The 16,039-nt window shown below is 43.0% G+C and overlaps 1 protein-coding gene across 1 annotated transcript in view; it reads left to right on the top strand.

Moving 5' to 3' along the window:
* Positions 1-13,414, top strand: part of unc13a (unc-13 homolog A (C. elegans)) — a 36,356-nt gene extending 22,942 nt beyond the window's left edge. The window contains exons 29-44 of the mRNA XM_028403554.1: positions 375-501; positions 595-691; positions 1,351-1,494; positions 1,578-1,655; positions 1,771-1,848; positions 1,944-2,032; positions 2,132-2,278; positions 2,840-2,963; positions 3,967-3,972; positions 5,334-5,363; positions 6,549-6,605; positions 6,701-6,781; positions 7,624-7,771; positions 11,584-11,676; positions 12,274-12,433; positions 12,512-13,414. Of these exons, the coding sequence (XP_028259355.1) occupies positions 375-501; positions 595-691; positions 1,351-1,494; positions 1,578-1,655; positions 1,771-1,848; positions 1,944-2,032; positions 2,132-2,278; positions 2,840-2,963; positions 3,967-3,972; positions 5,334-5,363; positions 6,549-6,605; positions 6,701-6,781; positions 7,624-7,771; positions 11,584-11,676; positions 12,274-12,433; positions 12,512-12,800 (1,748 nt within the window). The 3' untranslated portion in view covers positions 12,801-13,414. The remainder of the gene's footprint in view (positions 1-374; positions 502-594; positions 692-1,350; positions 1,495-1,577; positions 1,656-1,770; positions 1,849-1,943; positions 2,033-2,131; positions 2,279-2,839; positions 2,964-3,966; positions 3,973-5,333; positions 5,364-6,548; positions 6,606-6,700; positions 6,782-7,623; positions 7,772-11,583; positions 11,677-12,273; positions 12,434-12,511) is intronic.
* The last annotated feature ends 2,625 nt before the right edge of the window (positions 13,415-16,039 follow it).

Genomic DNA, 16,039 nt, shown 5'->3' with positions numbered 1-16,039 from the left:
TCAAAATGAAGCTGAGCTCCTTTTTTATTTTGGTAGTCGAAAATTTGAGGGTGTCAAATCAGCTAAATGTTTTTGGATATTTCTCTTAATTTCTGGCTGGGCTGGAGTGTCATTCAGGTCAAAGAGCACTCCTCTTATCAGCTTCTTACACTGTATGTTTAGATTTTTTTCATAGCTTCCCTGTCAATCTCACTTTGGTGAGATTCTGGGTGTTTCCACTCTTGGGTTGGAAGTGGTGTCACATGGTTAATTTCTGGAGAAAAAACTGAGTTTCTTGACTTTGAGGCCGAGGTGGTGGATGACACATGTGATAACAGCAGATGTTCCACATGCGGTCGCCATGTTTAACCTGCTTTCATGTCTCCTTCTTGCAGAACATGAAAAGAATCGCTTGTGCAAGAGTGCAGATTACATGAACCTGCACTTCAAGGTGAAGTGGCTGTACAACGAATACTGCAAGGACTTACCCTTCTTCAAGAGTAGAGTACCTGAATATCCCGCGTGAGTACTGTCTTATTCTGTGCAGACATACACCTGGATAACAAAACATATGTAAAAAGCCAATCCAAATGTCTGAAATGTTGTTCTCTACAGCTGGTTTGAGCCGTTTGTCATCCAGTGGCTGGACGAAAATGAGGAGGTGTCTCGGGACTTTCTGCACGGTGCTTTGGAAAGAGACAAAAAAGATGGGGTAAAAGTTTCTCCTCCTTATCTCGGTTTCACTCCTCCGGAAACGCTGAATCACTGTTGTTGTTCAGGCAGAATTACTGTAATCCATCCTTTGTACTTTCTCTGGCACACTCAAAGTTATCATTCAGCTCTCCTCAGCCCTCTGCCTCCCACACTTTACTGCTTCTCCTGCATTCTTCAAAGACAGAAGCTTAAACATGGATGTCTTAGAGGTTAAAAGAGAGATTGAGACATGCATGTCCTTAAAGGATGATAACTGTGTTATAGCAGGACACTGTGAGTCTTATTCTAGAGTTTTGACTGCACCTTACCTCATTACTCAGACTCCCTGGAGCAGCACCTACACCCTCACCTATAGCCAATTAGGAACCAGGAGCCATCCAGCAGCCAATTACAAAGAGACAGACAGTAGCCCCCACCTGTCACTGGATGGCTGTCTAACTGTCTGGATGGCTCGTTGTCTCAGGGAGGTCTGAGACTCTGTACAGGCTGGCAGATATATCAAAGGTTCAGTTTAATATAGCATCTAACAGTCCCTCGATGTGATCTGAGTGGTGCAGAGGCCACGTTGTACCAGCTACCCAGGCTCATGTTTTTCTCTAAAAGTTTTTCCTTTTCTCACAGCTTTTAATCTTCTGCACATCTTTTTCTGCCCTGCAGTTCCAGGTCACGTCAGAGCACGCCCTCTTTTCTTGTTCGGTGGTGGACGTGTTCTCTCAGCTCAACCAGAGCTTTGAGATCATCCGGAAGTTAGAGTGTCCGGATCCACAGATAGTCGGACACTACATGAAGCGATTCGCCAAGGTAGATTCAGTGGAATTTACAGAAAATCAAAATGCCATCTTTTTTTCTGTATGTGTAATGCCTGATAATTTTTCCTTCTCCAGACCATCAGTAACGTGCTTCTATCTTATGCTGACATCATCTCCAAGTTATTTGCCAACTATGTCACCATGGAGAAAGTGGTGAGTGACCAAAGATGCAATGAATCTGCGTGGTCTTTTGTTCTCTCTGACATATACAGGTGTTGTGTTTTAAATGGTTTTAGTGAGCATGTGAGATGTGTTGTTGTCTTGTCAGCCCTGCATCCTGATCAACAACATCCAACAGCTGAGGGTTCAGTTGGAGAAGATGTTTGAAGCCATGGGTGGAAAAGATGTGAGTGATTCTGCAGCCGCATTTTTAACTAGATTAGGACCATGTTTTCCCTCCTTACTGCCCAATCACCTGAACATGTGTGCTGTGATGTGTAGTTGTGTGTAGAGGCCAGTGACATCCTGAAAGACCTGCAGGTCAAACTCAACAATGTGATGGATGATCTCAGCAGGGTCTTTTCTGTCAGGTAGGATCACATATTCACACATGAGTGAACACCTGGCAAAGCTCAGCATCTCTGCACTACATACCTTGTTAACAACCTCTTCATGTTTTCCTTTTGTAGTTTCCAGCCTCATATTGAGGAGAATGTGAAGCAGATGGGAGACATCCTGGCTCAGGTGAAGGGAACCTCCAATGTGGGAAATGCCAGCAGCGTGGCCCAGGATGCTGACAATGTTCTGCAGCCAATCATGGAGTTCCTGGATAGCAAGTGAGGCCATCTGCTGGTCTGAGAGATCACTCAGTGTTATTCCTCAGCCACATATCAATAAAACGTGGTTAGGTTTGGTTGGTCAAAGGTCGCTGTACCTCACAAAAGATCGTTATGTAACCAGGGGCCGTCTTTTTGCATGAGTCTGGACAGACATGGATGCAAACAGCAGTATTATTTGTAGTTGTCACTACTTTCATTTTGAATGTATGTTGATGGGTGGCTTCAGTGTTTGTAAGTTGAGGTTCAGCTGAGACATAGTCACAGCACGTTTAATAGAAATTTTGACTCCATTGTCATCTGTGGATACAGTCTTATATAAGAATACCTTAGAAGGCGTTTGTGAGTTTATCTGACTGAAAAAGAAGCAAAACTTTCCAGAGCTTCTCTGCTTCTGTGACAGGTCTGTTTTTGGTCAGGAGATGTTTTTTAGCATTTTTTTTTGTTCCATCTACTTTTCTGTTTATATATGTTTTTCTTCAGAAGAAGAACAGCGGCTGCCTCCCTTTGCTGCTTAATATTCATCTCTCCTTTCTCGCTTGTGTGTCCCCATCCTGCCAGCCTGACTTTGTTTGCTAAGATCTGTGAGAAGACGGTGCTGAAACGTGTGCTGAAGGAGCTGTGGAAGCTGGTGATGAACACCATGGAGAAGACCATCGTTCTGCCGCCGCTCACAGACCAAACGGTGAGAACACGCAGCACACAAACGAAGGCAAACAAACTCACACAACACCAACTGCAACATACAGACATTACAGAATTCAGCATCTTAGTATGGCTAAATAAGCACATGCAATCCGACATATACACATCACAAGGATGTGTTCGCCACAAAGCTGATTATTATAAGTCAGTGTGAATGTTTCATATGTTCTGATGGCGGCAACAACAATTAAGTAGACAGCAGAAAAATGATTTAGCCCACACATGCACAAATATGCGCACACCTTAAACTGCCAAGCTAGCATCAAAAGAAAAAGGAGGAGGAGGAGGAGGTGGGGAACGAGGGATACAAAGGCAGACACTTTGTGTGTGCTGCAATTCAAGATGGCCCGTGTATAAACAAAAGATCAAACATCTACATATTCTTCTCAAATCCTACACACAGTATAATCAGCATTGCCCCCAGTGCCTTCAGTCATCCAAACAATTCAGATGAAACCCTTAAAAAAAAAAGTGAAAAAAAAAAAGGATTGCACCATATCATTCTTACACCGGCTCATGGCTGCTCTCCAGTATGTCAGCCAATCGTTTGGAGCAATTTCTGATTTATGAGTAACCCGAAACAGAGTGGCAAAAAATGCCTAAAGGATCTGGCCCACTTCCAAAAAGAATCATACATTTTGGAAAGCAGCCTCTTGTTTTTTTTCCATTTGTTTTTGATATATGTGTTTTTATTTATGTTTGGTTATGAACTAAAGAGCCTCATATCACTAATAATAGAAGTGATTGGCCTGTGTTAAAATGCTCCTTCTCAGGAGCCAGTCTAGTTCATTGTGCCACATGATCTCTGTGATAATTTCTTCATTTGAAATTGCTGTTAAAAACACAGTGGTAATTGGCCCCCAGCCCAAACATGTATTTTTGATTGATGTGGGGCTCTTTGCAGCTTGACTGACCCTTCTCTCTGGTTGTTGTTGTTGTTGTGGTTGCTATTACATCCTGCTCCCACCGCTCTCCCACCACAGATGATTGTAAGTACAGCACTCCTGCGTGTCTGTCTGTCTGTCAGTCACACGGTGGTCAACTCTCTGCTATATGTGGCTGCGATCTTCCCTTGTTTTTTACCCTAAGTCACATCGTCTCCCTTCTCACGGCTTCACCTCTCTGATCTGTCCCATCTCTCCTCTCCTCTCCTCTCCTCTCCTCTCCTCTCCTCTCCTCTCCTCTCCTCTCCACCAACTCTGTCTCTCATCTGAGAAGACAGAAGCATGGTGCATTCCTAACTGGTTCTGATAGGTCCCACCTCCCCCTCTCAGCAGTCAGTGCCCCTCTTTTCTGCTGTCTCTTCTTCCTGAACACTCTCCTCAAGCAGGAAGTGAAATTCCTCTTTTGCGCCTGGTGTTGCCTGGTGTTTCTTTTCATGCATTGTGTCCTCTACTGAGACTCTGGTTGGGCGACTGATCTCTTGATGGCTTGGTATCTGGTGTCCTTAACCCCCTCTCCTCCCCACTGTTTCCCCTCTTGTCCCACCTTTCCTTCCTGTTTGAACTGTGTCCTGCCCTCCCACCCTTTACTGTGGGTTTGTTGCTTGCATCTGATCTATTTCAACACTGCAGTCTTCTCTCAGTATACTGTGCAACACTGTACTGCACTGTATGTCTCTGCAGACCTGTCCTGTTGGGGTGTCCTGGTTTGGTTTCATGTCCTGTTGGTATTATGATTGCTGTATTGGTGACATTATCAATAGTAATGATGCACAGGATTTTAAATGAGGTTATTAGTTTGGGTTATGTGTGTGATGTGTAAAAAACAACAGTACAGAACAATAAGATTATTTTCAGAGAGCTGTACATTAGAAGATTGGTGAAGGTCTTATGACTGTATGCTAAATGTGGAGTTCAGGCTAATTTGACCTAAAGACTGGATAAAGGAAGCCTGCTTCTGGGTCATTGTATTCTTAACATATGGATATTTACTGTTCAGTGTCCCCTCTTCATCCTGTTTTTGTAATTTTTATGTTATATATTAATATTAATATATTAATATTATGACCCAACCTGAACTGTGAAGTATCTCAAAGTCGAATCTAGCACAACGCAGTAACAGCAAATGTGTCGCCTTCAAAAAATGTTTTTGTCACATCAATTTACTCTTGTCATTATTTTACTCTTCTGCTGTGCCAGGCAGCAATTTGCACAACATTTTTGTGTACAAAGTGTAAACAAACAAAAAAAAGTGACGCCTCTGACAGGGACAAATGTCCTTCAGTGTTGTTTGCCTTTTGCAAAACGAGGTATTTTGATTGTGTACCACTCATCTAGCCAGTGAGAGTGAAGTCAGACAGCAGACACTGGCCACTGCTTGAAGTATTAACCACATGCTCTCTTTCCAGGGGAGGCTGAAGAGTGCTTCTCACAGTGATGTAAGGACTAAACCCCTTTAGATCAATGTGTCTTTGTCCTCTCTCCGTGTCTTTGTCTCTCTCTCTCTCTCTCTCTCTCTCTCTCTCTCCCTCAGCTCCCCAGTCAAACAAAGCAGCGGAAACAATGATTTGATTTTCGCTTTTGTTTTTATACACCACAACCTATACAGAGCTGTTTATTGTTTATTTGCTGGGGAAATACTGCAGGTTATACATTATTACACATGCAGACACCACAAGTTGTCACCTAATTTGACTCAAAGTGACATTTTGTTTGGATTGCACAATGTATTTGTTGTGAGCTGCAGAGTTTAGAAACCAAACTCTATACAATCTGAAATTGCTTGGCAGGTCACAGAGAAAGTGTCTGTCTCTTTAATGGATCTGTCACAGCAGCCCCTGCAACAAAAGCACTTCTATCTAGCCTACATTTGAACACAGTGAAGCAGTGGAGGGAGGCTGGATTATTCTCACATGACCAAGCATTTCTTCCATATAAAACTTTTTTCATAATGAAATTCCTCCAAAAACCCGTATATTGTTCAGTTTTTGATTTTGCTTGAAGGCCTCTTTAAACTACAATCCCTTTGAGCCACAGAGACTGTATTGTAGAGCCACATTTCATATCTGAGGCTGTAACCAAAGATGATTTGAAGGTGCTGTCAGCAGCACTTAGCAATAAATACTTTTACCAGAGTATTACATTAGGACTTCTAGTGGTGTGTGTGTGGTGTGTGTGTGTGTGTGTGTGTGTGTGTGTGTGTGTGTGTGTGTGTGTGTAGGTGTGTGTAGGTGTGTGTAGGCGTGTGTAGGTGTAGGTGTGTAGGTGTGTGTGTGTGTGTGTGTGTGTGTGTGTCTTGCCCTCTCTCAGAGCTGAGTTACCTTCCCTTCTCTTTGTACTGAGATGTCTCTCTGTGTGTGTGGATGTGTGCAGCGGACTGTGATGTTTTGGAATGAATAAAACATAGATAAGTGTGATAGCAGCACTTGAAGGAAAAAAGTGCCTTGACACCTGTAAAGCAGCTTAGATTGACTGTTCATGAATGTGTGTGTCAGAAGCGTTGCTGTCCTTTGTGTGACACTAAGCCGTTTACTGCTGCCCTGTGTTGTCATGATAATAACAACACTCCTCTCTCTCTGCTTGTCTACCTTTCTTCTCTCTTTCTCTCTCTTTGTCTCTTCCAGGGCACTCAGCTCATCTTTAATGCTGCTAAGGAGCTGGGACAGCTGTCCAAGTTGAAGGTACAATTTGCTTGCTTACGCTGAGATGTTAATCGCTTAGAAAACATGTGGACATGGACGGATCGGTCATTGTGCTTTGTGCCTCTCCTCTCAAGGAACACATGGTCCGTGAGGAGGCCAAAGCACTGACGCCCAAGCAGTGCGCTGTGATAGAGCTGGCTCTGGACACCATCAAGGTACAGATTATACTGTGTTTTCTGCTTTTAATTATTGTGTGGGAGCATGGATATTTGGAAAAGGACTGTTTCTTCCCTAGAAACCTTTATTTTGTTGTGAATAAATAAACAGCTAAAGCTCAAGTGTAGCACCTATATATAGGCCAATAAATTATGCAACTAAATAGGCTAATAAATAACTACAACACAAACATTAAATTAAACAACATATAAAATTATCAGTCTGCTATAATATCAAATGTTAATGCTCATAAAAAATAACATAAAAACTGACTGAGACCAAATTGATAGCTAATAAAAGCAATTAATAGCATTACTTACATATTACAAGTATACGTATTATTAAATTGTTTTATTTCTACTTAAAGAACATCCAAGCACCTCTTCCAGAGCTGTCCTACAGTCGAGTTTAGTCATGAAAAGCATCATGGAGAGAAACACTTGCATTACACCAAAGAAGACAGATATAGAGCTCTACAGGAGCCCCATTTTACCAGAGATTATATTAATATTTAAACATTTCTTATGGGTTTATGCTGACAGTGGAATCCAACAAAATAGAAACCAGGATCACTCATAGCAGCGAAGTCAGTTTGGATTACTGCACGGGTGTTTATTACCATTGTTTTCCTGCTAGTCTATTGAAACAATCTGGTCTATGTAAAAAAGGAAATAGTGAGACACATGCAACAATCAATATCTCCCATATTGATTGTGTGTGTTCGTGGATTCATTGTGAAAGGGCTTCCCAGGAAAATCAGATGCATGTAGTCAGTTGTTTTTATGTTTTGAAAATCTGCTGCAGCATTTTGATAATTGATTTTCTTTGTGTTTTATTTCAGCAATACTTCCATGCTGGTGGTGTTGGTCTGAAGAAGACTTTCCTGGAGAAGAGTCCTGACCTCCTGTCCCTGCACTATGCTCTGTCTCTGTACACACAGGCCACAGACAAACTCATTAAGACCTTTGTCCAGTCCCAGAATGCTCAAGGTAACCCTATACCCTCTGTTTTTGGAAAACGTGTGATTCTTTAATTTCTGTCTTCATTTGCTAAGTGTGAACTTAATTTTTCTATGTTCATATTTTCCCTGCGTTGTTATTGTATCAATGCTTCTTTGCTTTGCTCGCTCTGAGGAATCTCCCACTCCTCTTTTGATGTTAGGATTTCCCAAATGCTGAGCTCTGAAAGTGTCTGCCATGCTTTGTAGAGCATGAAGTCGAGACTGTGGCAGCACAATATTTTCTCTCAGAGCTCGGAAATGCTGAGTCTCCTGATAGCCAGACTATTCCTTACATGAGCTGACAGCTATTTTGCAATGAAAAAGTAAATACCCAGCCCTCCTCTCTTTGATTCTGCTGCTCAGCCACTGTCATATAGCTACATAAAAGACATCATCTTTGTGGAAGCGGATGCTGATACACCGTCCCTGAGCACTGCTGGTAGAAATGTCATGAGTCTAATTTAAATTTAACTCAGCAAAATACCGATTCCTTTTTTTTCCTTTTTTTGGCACTCGCATAAGTATGTTTTATTATATCACCTCTACTGATTTAATTCATCATTTTCCCCAGTCTGTGAAAATGCTTATATATGTTGATCTGTTTTTCTGCTTTGCCAAATTCAACCTCTACGTCTCTCTCCTTTCTCTGTCCACTCCCTCCTCCTGCCCCGTCTCGGGGCCAGTGTTCGGCGGGAAGGGGGTGAGATTCACCACTAGTGAGGATGTTTACCCAGAAAAGGGTATGTTGCACTCAGGCTCAAGGGCCTGAGACATCCAGGACTCCCCCAAAAAAGCCTCCAGACCAAAGCCCAGCTCCCTCCACCCACCCCTACACCCCCCTTCCCCCACCATGTGCATCCTAAAACCCCTCTGCCTGCCTCAAACTCATCCCAGCAGACAAATGCAATGCACAGAATGAACACATACATGCCCACCACAAAAGGAAGACTGACTTTATGCATTCATGCATGACATGTACACACTGATGTCTGTATGTACAGAGCTGCACTGAATACATACGCCATGGACAGTATGTATGAGCAGACAACAAAGCATGACGCGCGGACATCAGGCAAAAATAATAGAAATCCATTAAAGGATTCCTGATGCAGCATGATGTCACCGAGAGAGGCCAGAGGGCTGTATGTGTGTGCACACGTGGGCGAGTGAGTGACTGAGCAGAGCAATGTGACTGAGTGAGGCTGTCCTTAAGGTTGTGGAAGCAGAAAATTATCTGTCTCCAGCGTGAGGAACACAGAGAGGAAATCCTTCTCTCCCACTGCGTTTGAAATGAAAGATGCTGATGAAGAGGAGTAGGATTAATATGAAGCTGATGATGGCTGCTGGCTTCGTTTGTCTGGGAGGGCTCCCTGTCCTTGCCTACTCTATCATCACATGCAAACTCAGGCAGAGACGGACACACACACACACACAGAGCTCCGACATGCAGCAGCCCTCCCTAAAGCAGCAATGAGAAAGGCTGCTCAACTCATCCACAGATTGAGCCAATCCGAAACAATCCCTCAGGTCAGGTGGTCTGATTTCTGTCAAAATAGATTAGGATAAAAAAAACAGATTTTTTTTGCACATACAGTACAACAGCACACTCATAGAGTGATGCTGTAGCTGTATGCATTCAGTCTTAGAGGCTAATTTGTCTTTAGGCAGAACTGACAAATCAGGGTTGATGTCTATGCACCAATGAATGATTTGCATTCAAATATTAATTCATTCATTCTGGAAACAGCTTAGTCTATCAGCCCTGGCCTCTGGCCAGCTGGCTGTGTCTGGAAAGGCACCCGGTGGGAATGTTTATCAGGTGCAAGCCTCTTAGTATTTGAAAACAAGGATGCACCTCCGTAGAGGATAATTTGCCAGTTTGGCTGCTGCCTGCAAAATCTCAAACCCCACAAATAGTCACAAAAAAACATTCTTACATTGTCCTCCTAGGGGTGCTTAGATTTTTACTCACTTTTCAGTGGTGGATACATTTTAAACAGTCTTTTGCTTTTGTAATTATTATGTGTACAAATACACCAAACTTCCTGTGGGCTGCTGGGTGTCTTTTGCTGTCATGAGGAAGTAATTTAACTACCTGTCAACTGGATTTCACTGAATAGTGGCTCCATTCACATCAGAGTGGATGGTTAGACCAGGATGAATGAACGAAGCTCAGTGGAATTTATTTTTATGAAGTCCACTGCTGCTGAAACACAACTTTGATCAGTGGTGGCTACACACTGCAGGCTGCGAGCTGCAGTATTTAGTTAGAGAAATAATTGAGTCAGTGAATATGCATCGAAGCTTTTGGCAGCATTATAGCCTCAGATTTAATGTCTTTTCTGGTGATTTGCAATATATTGAAAACGTGCACCTCTCTGTGATGTTTCTTCAAGAAGGAGAGGTTGCATTTACTTGGCAACATCTTCCTGCCTGCCAGCCAGCAAAGTTTCTTTCTCGTCTTCTATGGACGTCCTCCACAGAGTAGACAAGGCCAGATGGATGACTGCTGCTCTCTTTGGTCCTGTTGGCAGCAAGAGCAACAATCCCATAATGCTCCCTCAAGAGCTGCGGAGCGCTGCATGCCAGGAACACTGCCGTCTAACTCCCACAGACACCTTGTACAGTGGGCGGCTGGTTAAAACCACACACACAGAAGCTGCTGGTCGTCGCCACAAAGATGCCGGTGACAGAGTGAAGATACTAATTAAAACATTGAAAATTAATGTCCATCTGTCACCGTATCCTTCTGGAGTTGTATGTGGATATAAGCCACTTGTTCACATGCGGCACAACAATCACACACTCCCTCCCAGACAAAAGATTAGAGCTATCTAAAAAGGTCATTCCAACCAATGCTACGGGGCACCAGCTCCATATGTAACCTCCAAGCAGGAACTTCCAACAGCAATGATGCACCTTTGCAGTTCGCCTTGTGCATGTCTACCTCAGAGGAAAAGGCCTGCACAAGGTCCTGGGTTTTGATCATCTTTTCACGATCTGGCATGATAGTTGAGTCTCAAACAGCTCTGAGGAGCAGAGCTGCTGCTCCCTTCCCCTCCCCTCACCATGTTTGGGTAAAACTCTTCACTGAGGAATGGATGTGTCCACCTGCCTAGATCCATCTGAGCATGCCTGGATCTGATCTGCGGGTAGAACCGCACTGACCTTCTTCTCCAGCCTGTCTTCTTTCTTCTTCTTCTCTGCCTCTTACTAACCACCCTGCATCCTAACAGACACCATGCATCTATGAGTGGGCACAAATTACCATCCTTGCTGAATCCAAATTATTACCTCTCAGTCACTGAATTTGCACAAAGGCTGCTGCTCTCAGTCAGGGTCTAATCATGCAGTAGAATGCATTGTTGGAGGAAATAATTCAGTCGTTTCAGAGCAGTAGACCAACACATAATAGACTGCAGAGGAACAGATGTAAAGAACTTTTATCTTCCACCTATATTTAAACCCTTATGCCCACTCATAGCAGCTTTGTGTGACTGACCACTTCCAGACCACAACATATTCACATACAGATCACTCTGCTTTATTCCAAGTCCTCCTGTCACAGCTTCATCTGACTCATGTCCACAAGGTCATAGCCAAACCCATTGCAGTGAGCCTTTTGTGAAGCTGAAATGGAATTGGTCATTGACTTTTATTTTTGTATCAAAATGTGGAGGAGGATTTGGAATAGAGAGCACGGTGGCTTCTGTTAATGTTTGGTCTGTGATAGATGCACAGAGAGTCCATGTTATTAAGATTTAAAGGTTCTAACAGCACCATCATTTTCTGTCCTGTCAGGCTCTGGGGTCGACGATGCCGTGGGAGAGGTGTCCATCCATGTGGAGATTTTCACTCACCCGAACACCGGAGAGCACAAAGTCACAGTCAAAGGTAGAGATTATTATTTGGACACTGGAACAGTACATGGTTCTTTAGCCTATGACCTATAAATTAACTTTTTATAAATTTGCTTACTTTGGACTGGGATTGGACATTTTAATGGAGGTGAGTAGGGGCTGACTTGTATTTGAAGCCTGCCTCAAGTGGTCAGATGAGGAACTACAGTTATTGGCAGTTCAGCCCAGGAAGTTATAGCTCACTGTGAAAAGCACAATGCCTGTAACCCCTGCTGTCCCCATCACAGAGCCATCAAAAGTCAAACCAGTGGCAGCATAACGCTAAATAATACACATGACTATTCCAATGTGAATGATAGAAAGCATATTGCAGCACTGCCATAACAGGGCGCCAACATAAAACTTATTTCCAAGAGAAATATGACTCTGTTATGAAATAATGTCCCGACTCTGCCTTCACATCTTGTCATGGAACTGAATATGAGGCCTGAGGGAGAGACGGTATTTTCTTGTACACTCTCACTGCTCCACCTTCTCACACCTTTCCTCCACACGAATCATTTTCTCACACCTTCCCACTCACTTCTTTCCTTCCATTTCCTCTCTCTCTCTCCTTCTGTCTGTGTCTCAGTGGTGGCTGCCAATGACCTGAGGTGGCAGACGCAGGGAATATTCCGGCCCTTTGTTGAGGTCTACATCATCGGGCCTCACCTCAGTGACAAGAAGAGGAAGTACGCCACCAAGTCGAAGAACAACAGCTGGGCTCCGAAATACAATGAAACCTTCACTTTGTAAGAAGATGACATTGAATTTGTTTTGTTGCTGAATTTGTGAGGCATGTTTGTAACTGTCTGTCCCAAACTTTGCAGCACCCTGAGTAATGAGGTTGGTCCTGAGTGCTACGAGCTGCAGGTGTGTGTGAAGGACTACTGCTTCGCCCGAGAGGACCGCACTGTGGGCATGGCCGTCCTGCAGCTGAAGGACATGGCCTCCAAAGGCAGCGTCGCCTGCTGGCTGCCGCTGGGCAAACGTATCCACATGGATGAGACGGGCCTCACCGTGCTGCGCATCCTCTCCCAGCGCAACAACGATGATGTGGCCAAGGAGTTCGTCAAGCTCAAGTCTGACCAGCGCTCTGCTGAGGAGGGCCGCAGTTAAGAGGCACAGACTATTTCACACTGCCCGTCACCACCTACTGCCCCGGAGCTCTGCTGTGCCACTGCAAGCCACTGCCCTGATGATCCAGTGTTGTAAAAGCACAGATAAGACAACCACACATCTAATGCTGTAAATACATGTATGTCAATGGGAAAGACACGGTGCAAAAACATCACTCATTTCTTTCTTAAAAAAAGCACCTGTGTCTACTGTTTCTGACAATATTAAGTATCATTAGAACTTATTCATAGAGCATATATCTACTCTCCCTTACTCAGGTTACGGGAGTCATTACAGTCTACACATACAGACACACACACCTCGTTTGACTGGTCCAGGTGAAAAATATTTTGTAGCCTTCATATTTTTTTTCTGTCTCACCCTCCTCTGCCTTTTTAACATTGCCCCTCCTCCCTTATACTATCCAGTTGCTCCTGTCCCTTCCCCTGGTTTACATCCATTTAGAGAAGGGACCGCAAGTGCCAACAGATTATAGCTGAAAATATGCCAAGACCAGCCCTAAGCACAACAGGACAGAGGGTCCAACTGACCCATAAATAACAGCAATGGCTGCTCAGCCTCAAACATTCCAGATATATATCAGAGGGGGAACACAAACTGGGAACAAAGCACTATATAGTTAAGATGAGTTTCATATTTATTTACTTCTCTCTTCCAGATTATATTTTAATAACTCTATAAATCACCATATATAAATATATATACATAATATAAAATATGAAAGATGTATATGTAAAGATACATACAGGATTATTCAGTGGACACGTGGTACTTGAAAGATTGTCTGTCTGTCTTTCTGTCTGTCTACCCTGTAACAGAGCACACTGCCTGACACCCTCAATGCCTTCTGTCTTGTTGACCCTCATACAGTACGCCTGGAGAGGTGAATCTGATGAAAACACGCCTTTTAAGTACAGTGATTCATCAGAATACTGTATATATGTGTGTACGAATGTGTGACTGTGCGAGTGTGTTTGTACTATGTTGACCTCATGTAGCCGCCCGTGTTGCCTGTTACCTGCAAATGTTATCACAGAAAGCCATCGTTCAAACAAAGAGCATCACACAGGGTGAGGGGTGGGGTTACCTTTGTGTTTCTGCAGCTATAGCGGGTGTGTGAGCCGTGCGTTAAAGAGGAAGAACTAACTGGAACTAACTTTGAACTGGATCAAAGCTGATACATTTGTGGCCCATGATAGAAGATATCTATTTGCACACACAATGTTGTTGTATGTACAGACCCTTTGTTTTAGGCCTCCAACAGTGCAGTAGTTTTTTTATTTTCTTACAGACTCAGAGATCCACACTTTAGGCCCCTGTAATACTACAAACATTTTTCAAAGCTGTCATCTTGCCTGCAAACCTCACTGATTGTGATTTCTTTAAAGACTTTTCACTGTTTGGATTTGTCCTTTATCGTTGCTTGAAAGTGATGGACCCAAAGTTACAAATTTTCTGAAGATATCTCTTGAGATCTGCAGGTCTATCCTTTGAAAGATCCTCAAGACTTGTTGAGCTTATTTTGCATGGGATTCTCATGGACCTGCTTTAAAAAAGGCTGCAGATAATTGCACAAAGACTGATAATGTATCTCCATCCTGAAATAGAAAAAAAACATTTTATAACCCTGAACTTGATCTCTCAAAGAGGATTAAATCCATCTCTATCTTGGGCCACAAACATATCAATCACTCCTTATATATAAAATGATACAAAAGTATCCTGTAGACTGTGTGTTCCAAAGCAACGTCCTCTGAGGTAAATTATCCTCATGGGTTACAGATCGGCACACCCTGCAGCACAGGGGAGAGCACAAATGATCTGACACTCGCAGTCCCTGAAGGTCCAACTGCAGGTACTGCACCCCTAGAAAAACAGATTGTGAAGTAAGACCTCTGCTAAAGGGCTGCAGATCTGGACCGCTTCAGGTCCAGCACTGACATTTAAAAGAGGGTCTAGTCTTTCAGTCTTATCAGCCTATAGAGATGTCGTCTGAAGATTTAGAAGCACAGGGTCTTTGCTGCACCCACCGTAACACATTTATACTCCTGATCTTGTTTTTTTTTGTCCATCAGTGAACTTACAAATCATCCAGTTATATCTACAGTCACTCTCATGTTAAAGTAAATGTTGGTCTTTGATGTCTAGCATGTCATTTCTATTTTCACTGAATGCCCTTTTTTAAAATAGATTGTTTTCTTAATCTACAAGTGATTTGTATGCTTGTTGTGAACAAAGAGTCCAGATGAGGAGATGATGCTTACAGTGTATTAATAACAGGGTGTTTTGCTTGTTTTTCTGATTCTGCCTCGTTGCCACAAATGACTGCCCCCCCCTTCCCAAACCACCACCTAATGATAACTGAATAATTTAAAAGGCCTCCATCATTTGAACAAGAACTGAACTCTATGCATCTGATCTATAAATCCTGTTTAGACAAGTCATTTTTTGAAGCAGTCTTCTAATGTTTACATTGTAGGATTATTATTATTCTAATTATATCAGCACAAGCGTTTGTCTGGTATGTTTGTAAATGCTGTCTCTATTGTAATGGGCCAAATATCACAGCTGTAGTAGAGCTGATTAGAGACTGAAATTTATTTGTACAGCTTTTCAGAAAGTGCAGAGATCGATGAATTGACATTGTTGTAAATAGCTCAGATGTAACAAACACACGTCAGACTATGTGGAGTAAAGTTTGCTGCTCTTTTTGTAGACTTGAATGTTTTTCTCTGGGTGACTGGGCACTTGGTAATTATGTGTGCCCAGTCTGGATATGTAGCTACGGTTGAAAGGTATGAGGAAGGCCATGTACACACTGGAGATGTAATTATTTGTATTAGGAGTCACTTTCTGACTCGCACACTGGTGTCATATAAAATTGAAACTAAATATGTGTAACTCTCTGGTGTGCACACGATCTTAAATACAAAGAGTAGGTCTGCACAGTCTTTTAATAACACAACTGTCACATAGCTGAAAATGCCACGAACAATATTTATTGCTGTTGACAATGATACTTAAGTTGAGGAAATTCCTCTTCCATCAGAGGCGTGTTTGGGCTATCAGGTTGGAACAGAGAAGTTAAAGACGAAGCACAAGGAAAAGCACACAGTCTGCAGGCGGACAGACATGCATGATCTGTCCTGATCTGTTCTTACTGCTGAACAGACCACACATCTGCACAGTGACGCTGTACTTCCAGAATCGGTGCATGA

This window comes from Parambassis ranga, chromosome 4, assembly GCF_900634625.1.
Source record: "Parambassis ranga chromosome 4, fParRan2.1, whole genome shotgun sequence".
NCBI lineage: Eukaryota > Metazoa > Chordata > Actinopteri > Ambassidae > Parambassis > Parambassis ranga.
Note: the sequence above shows the minus strand (reverse complement) of the source record. Positions and strands in the feature narration are given on the sequence as shown.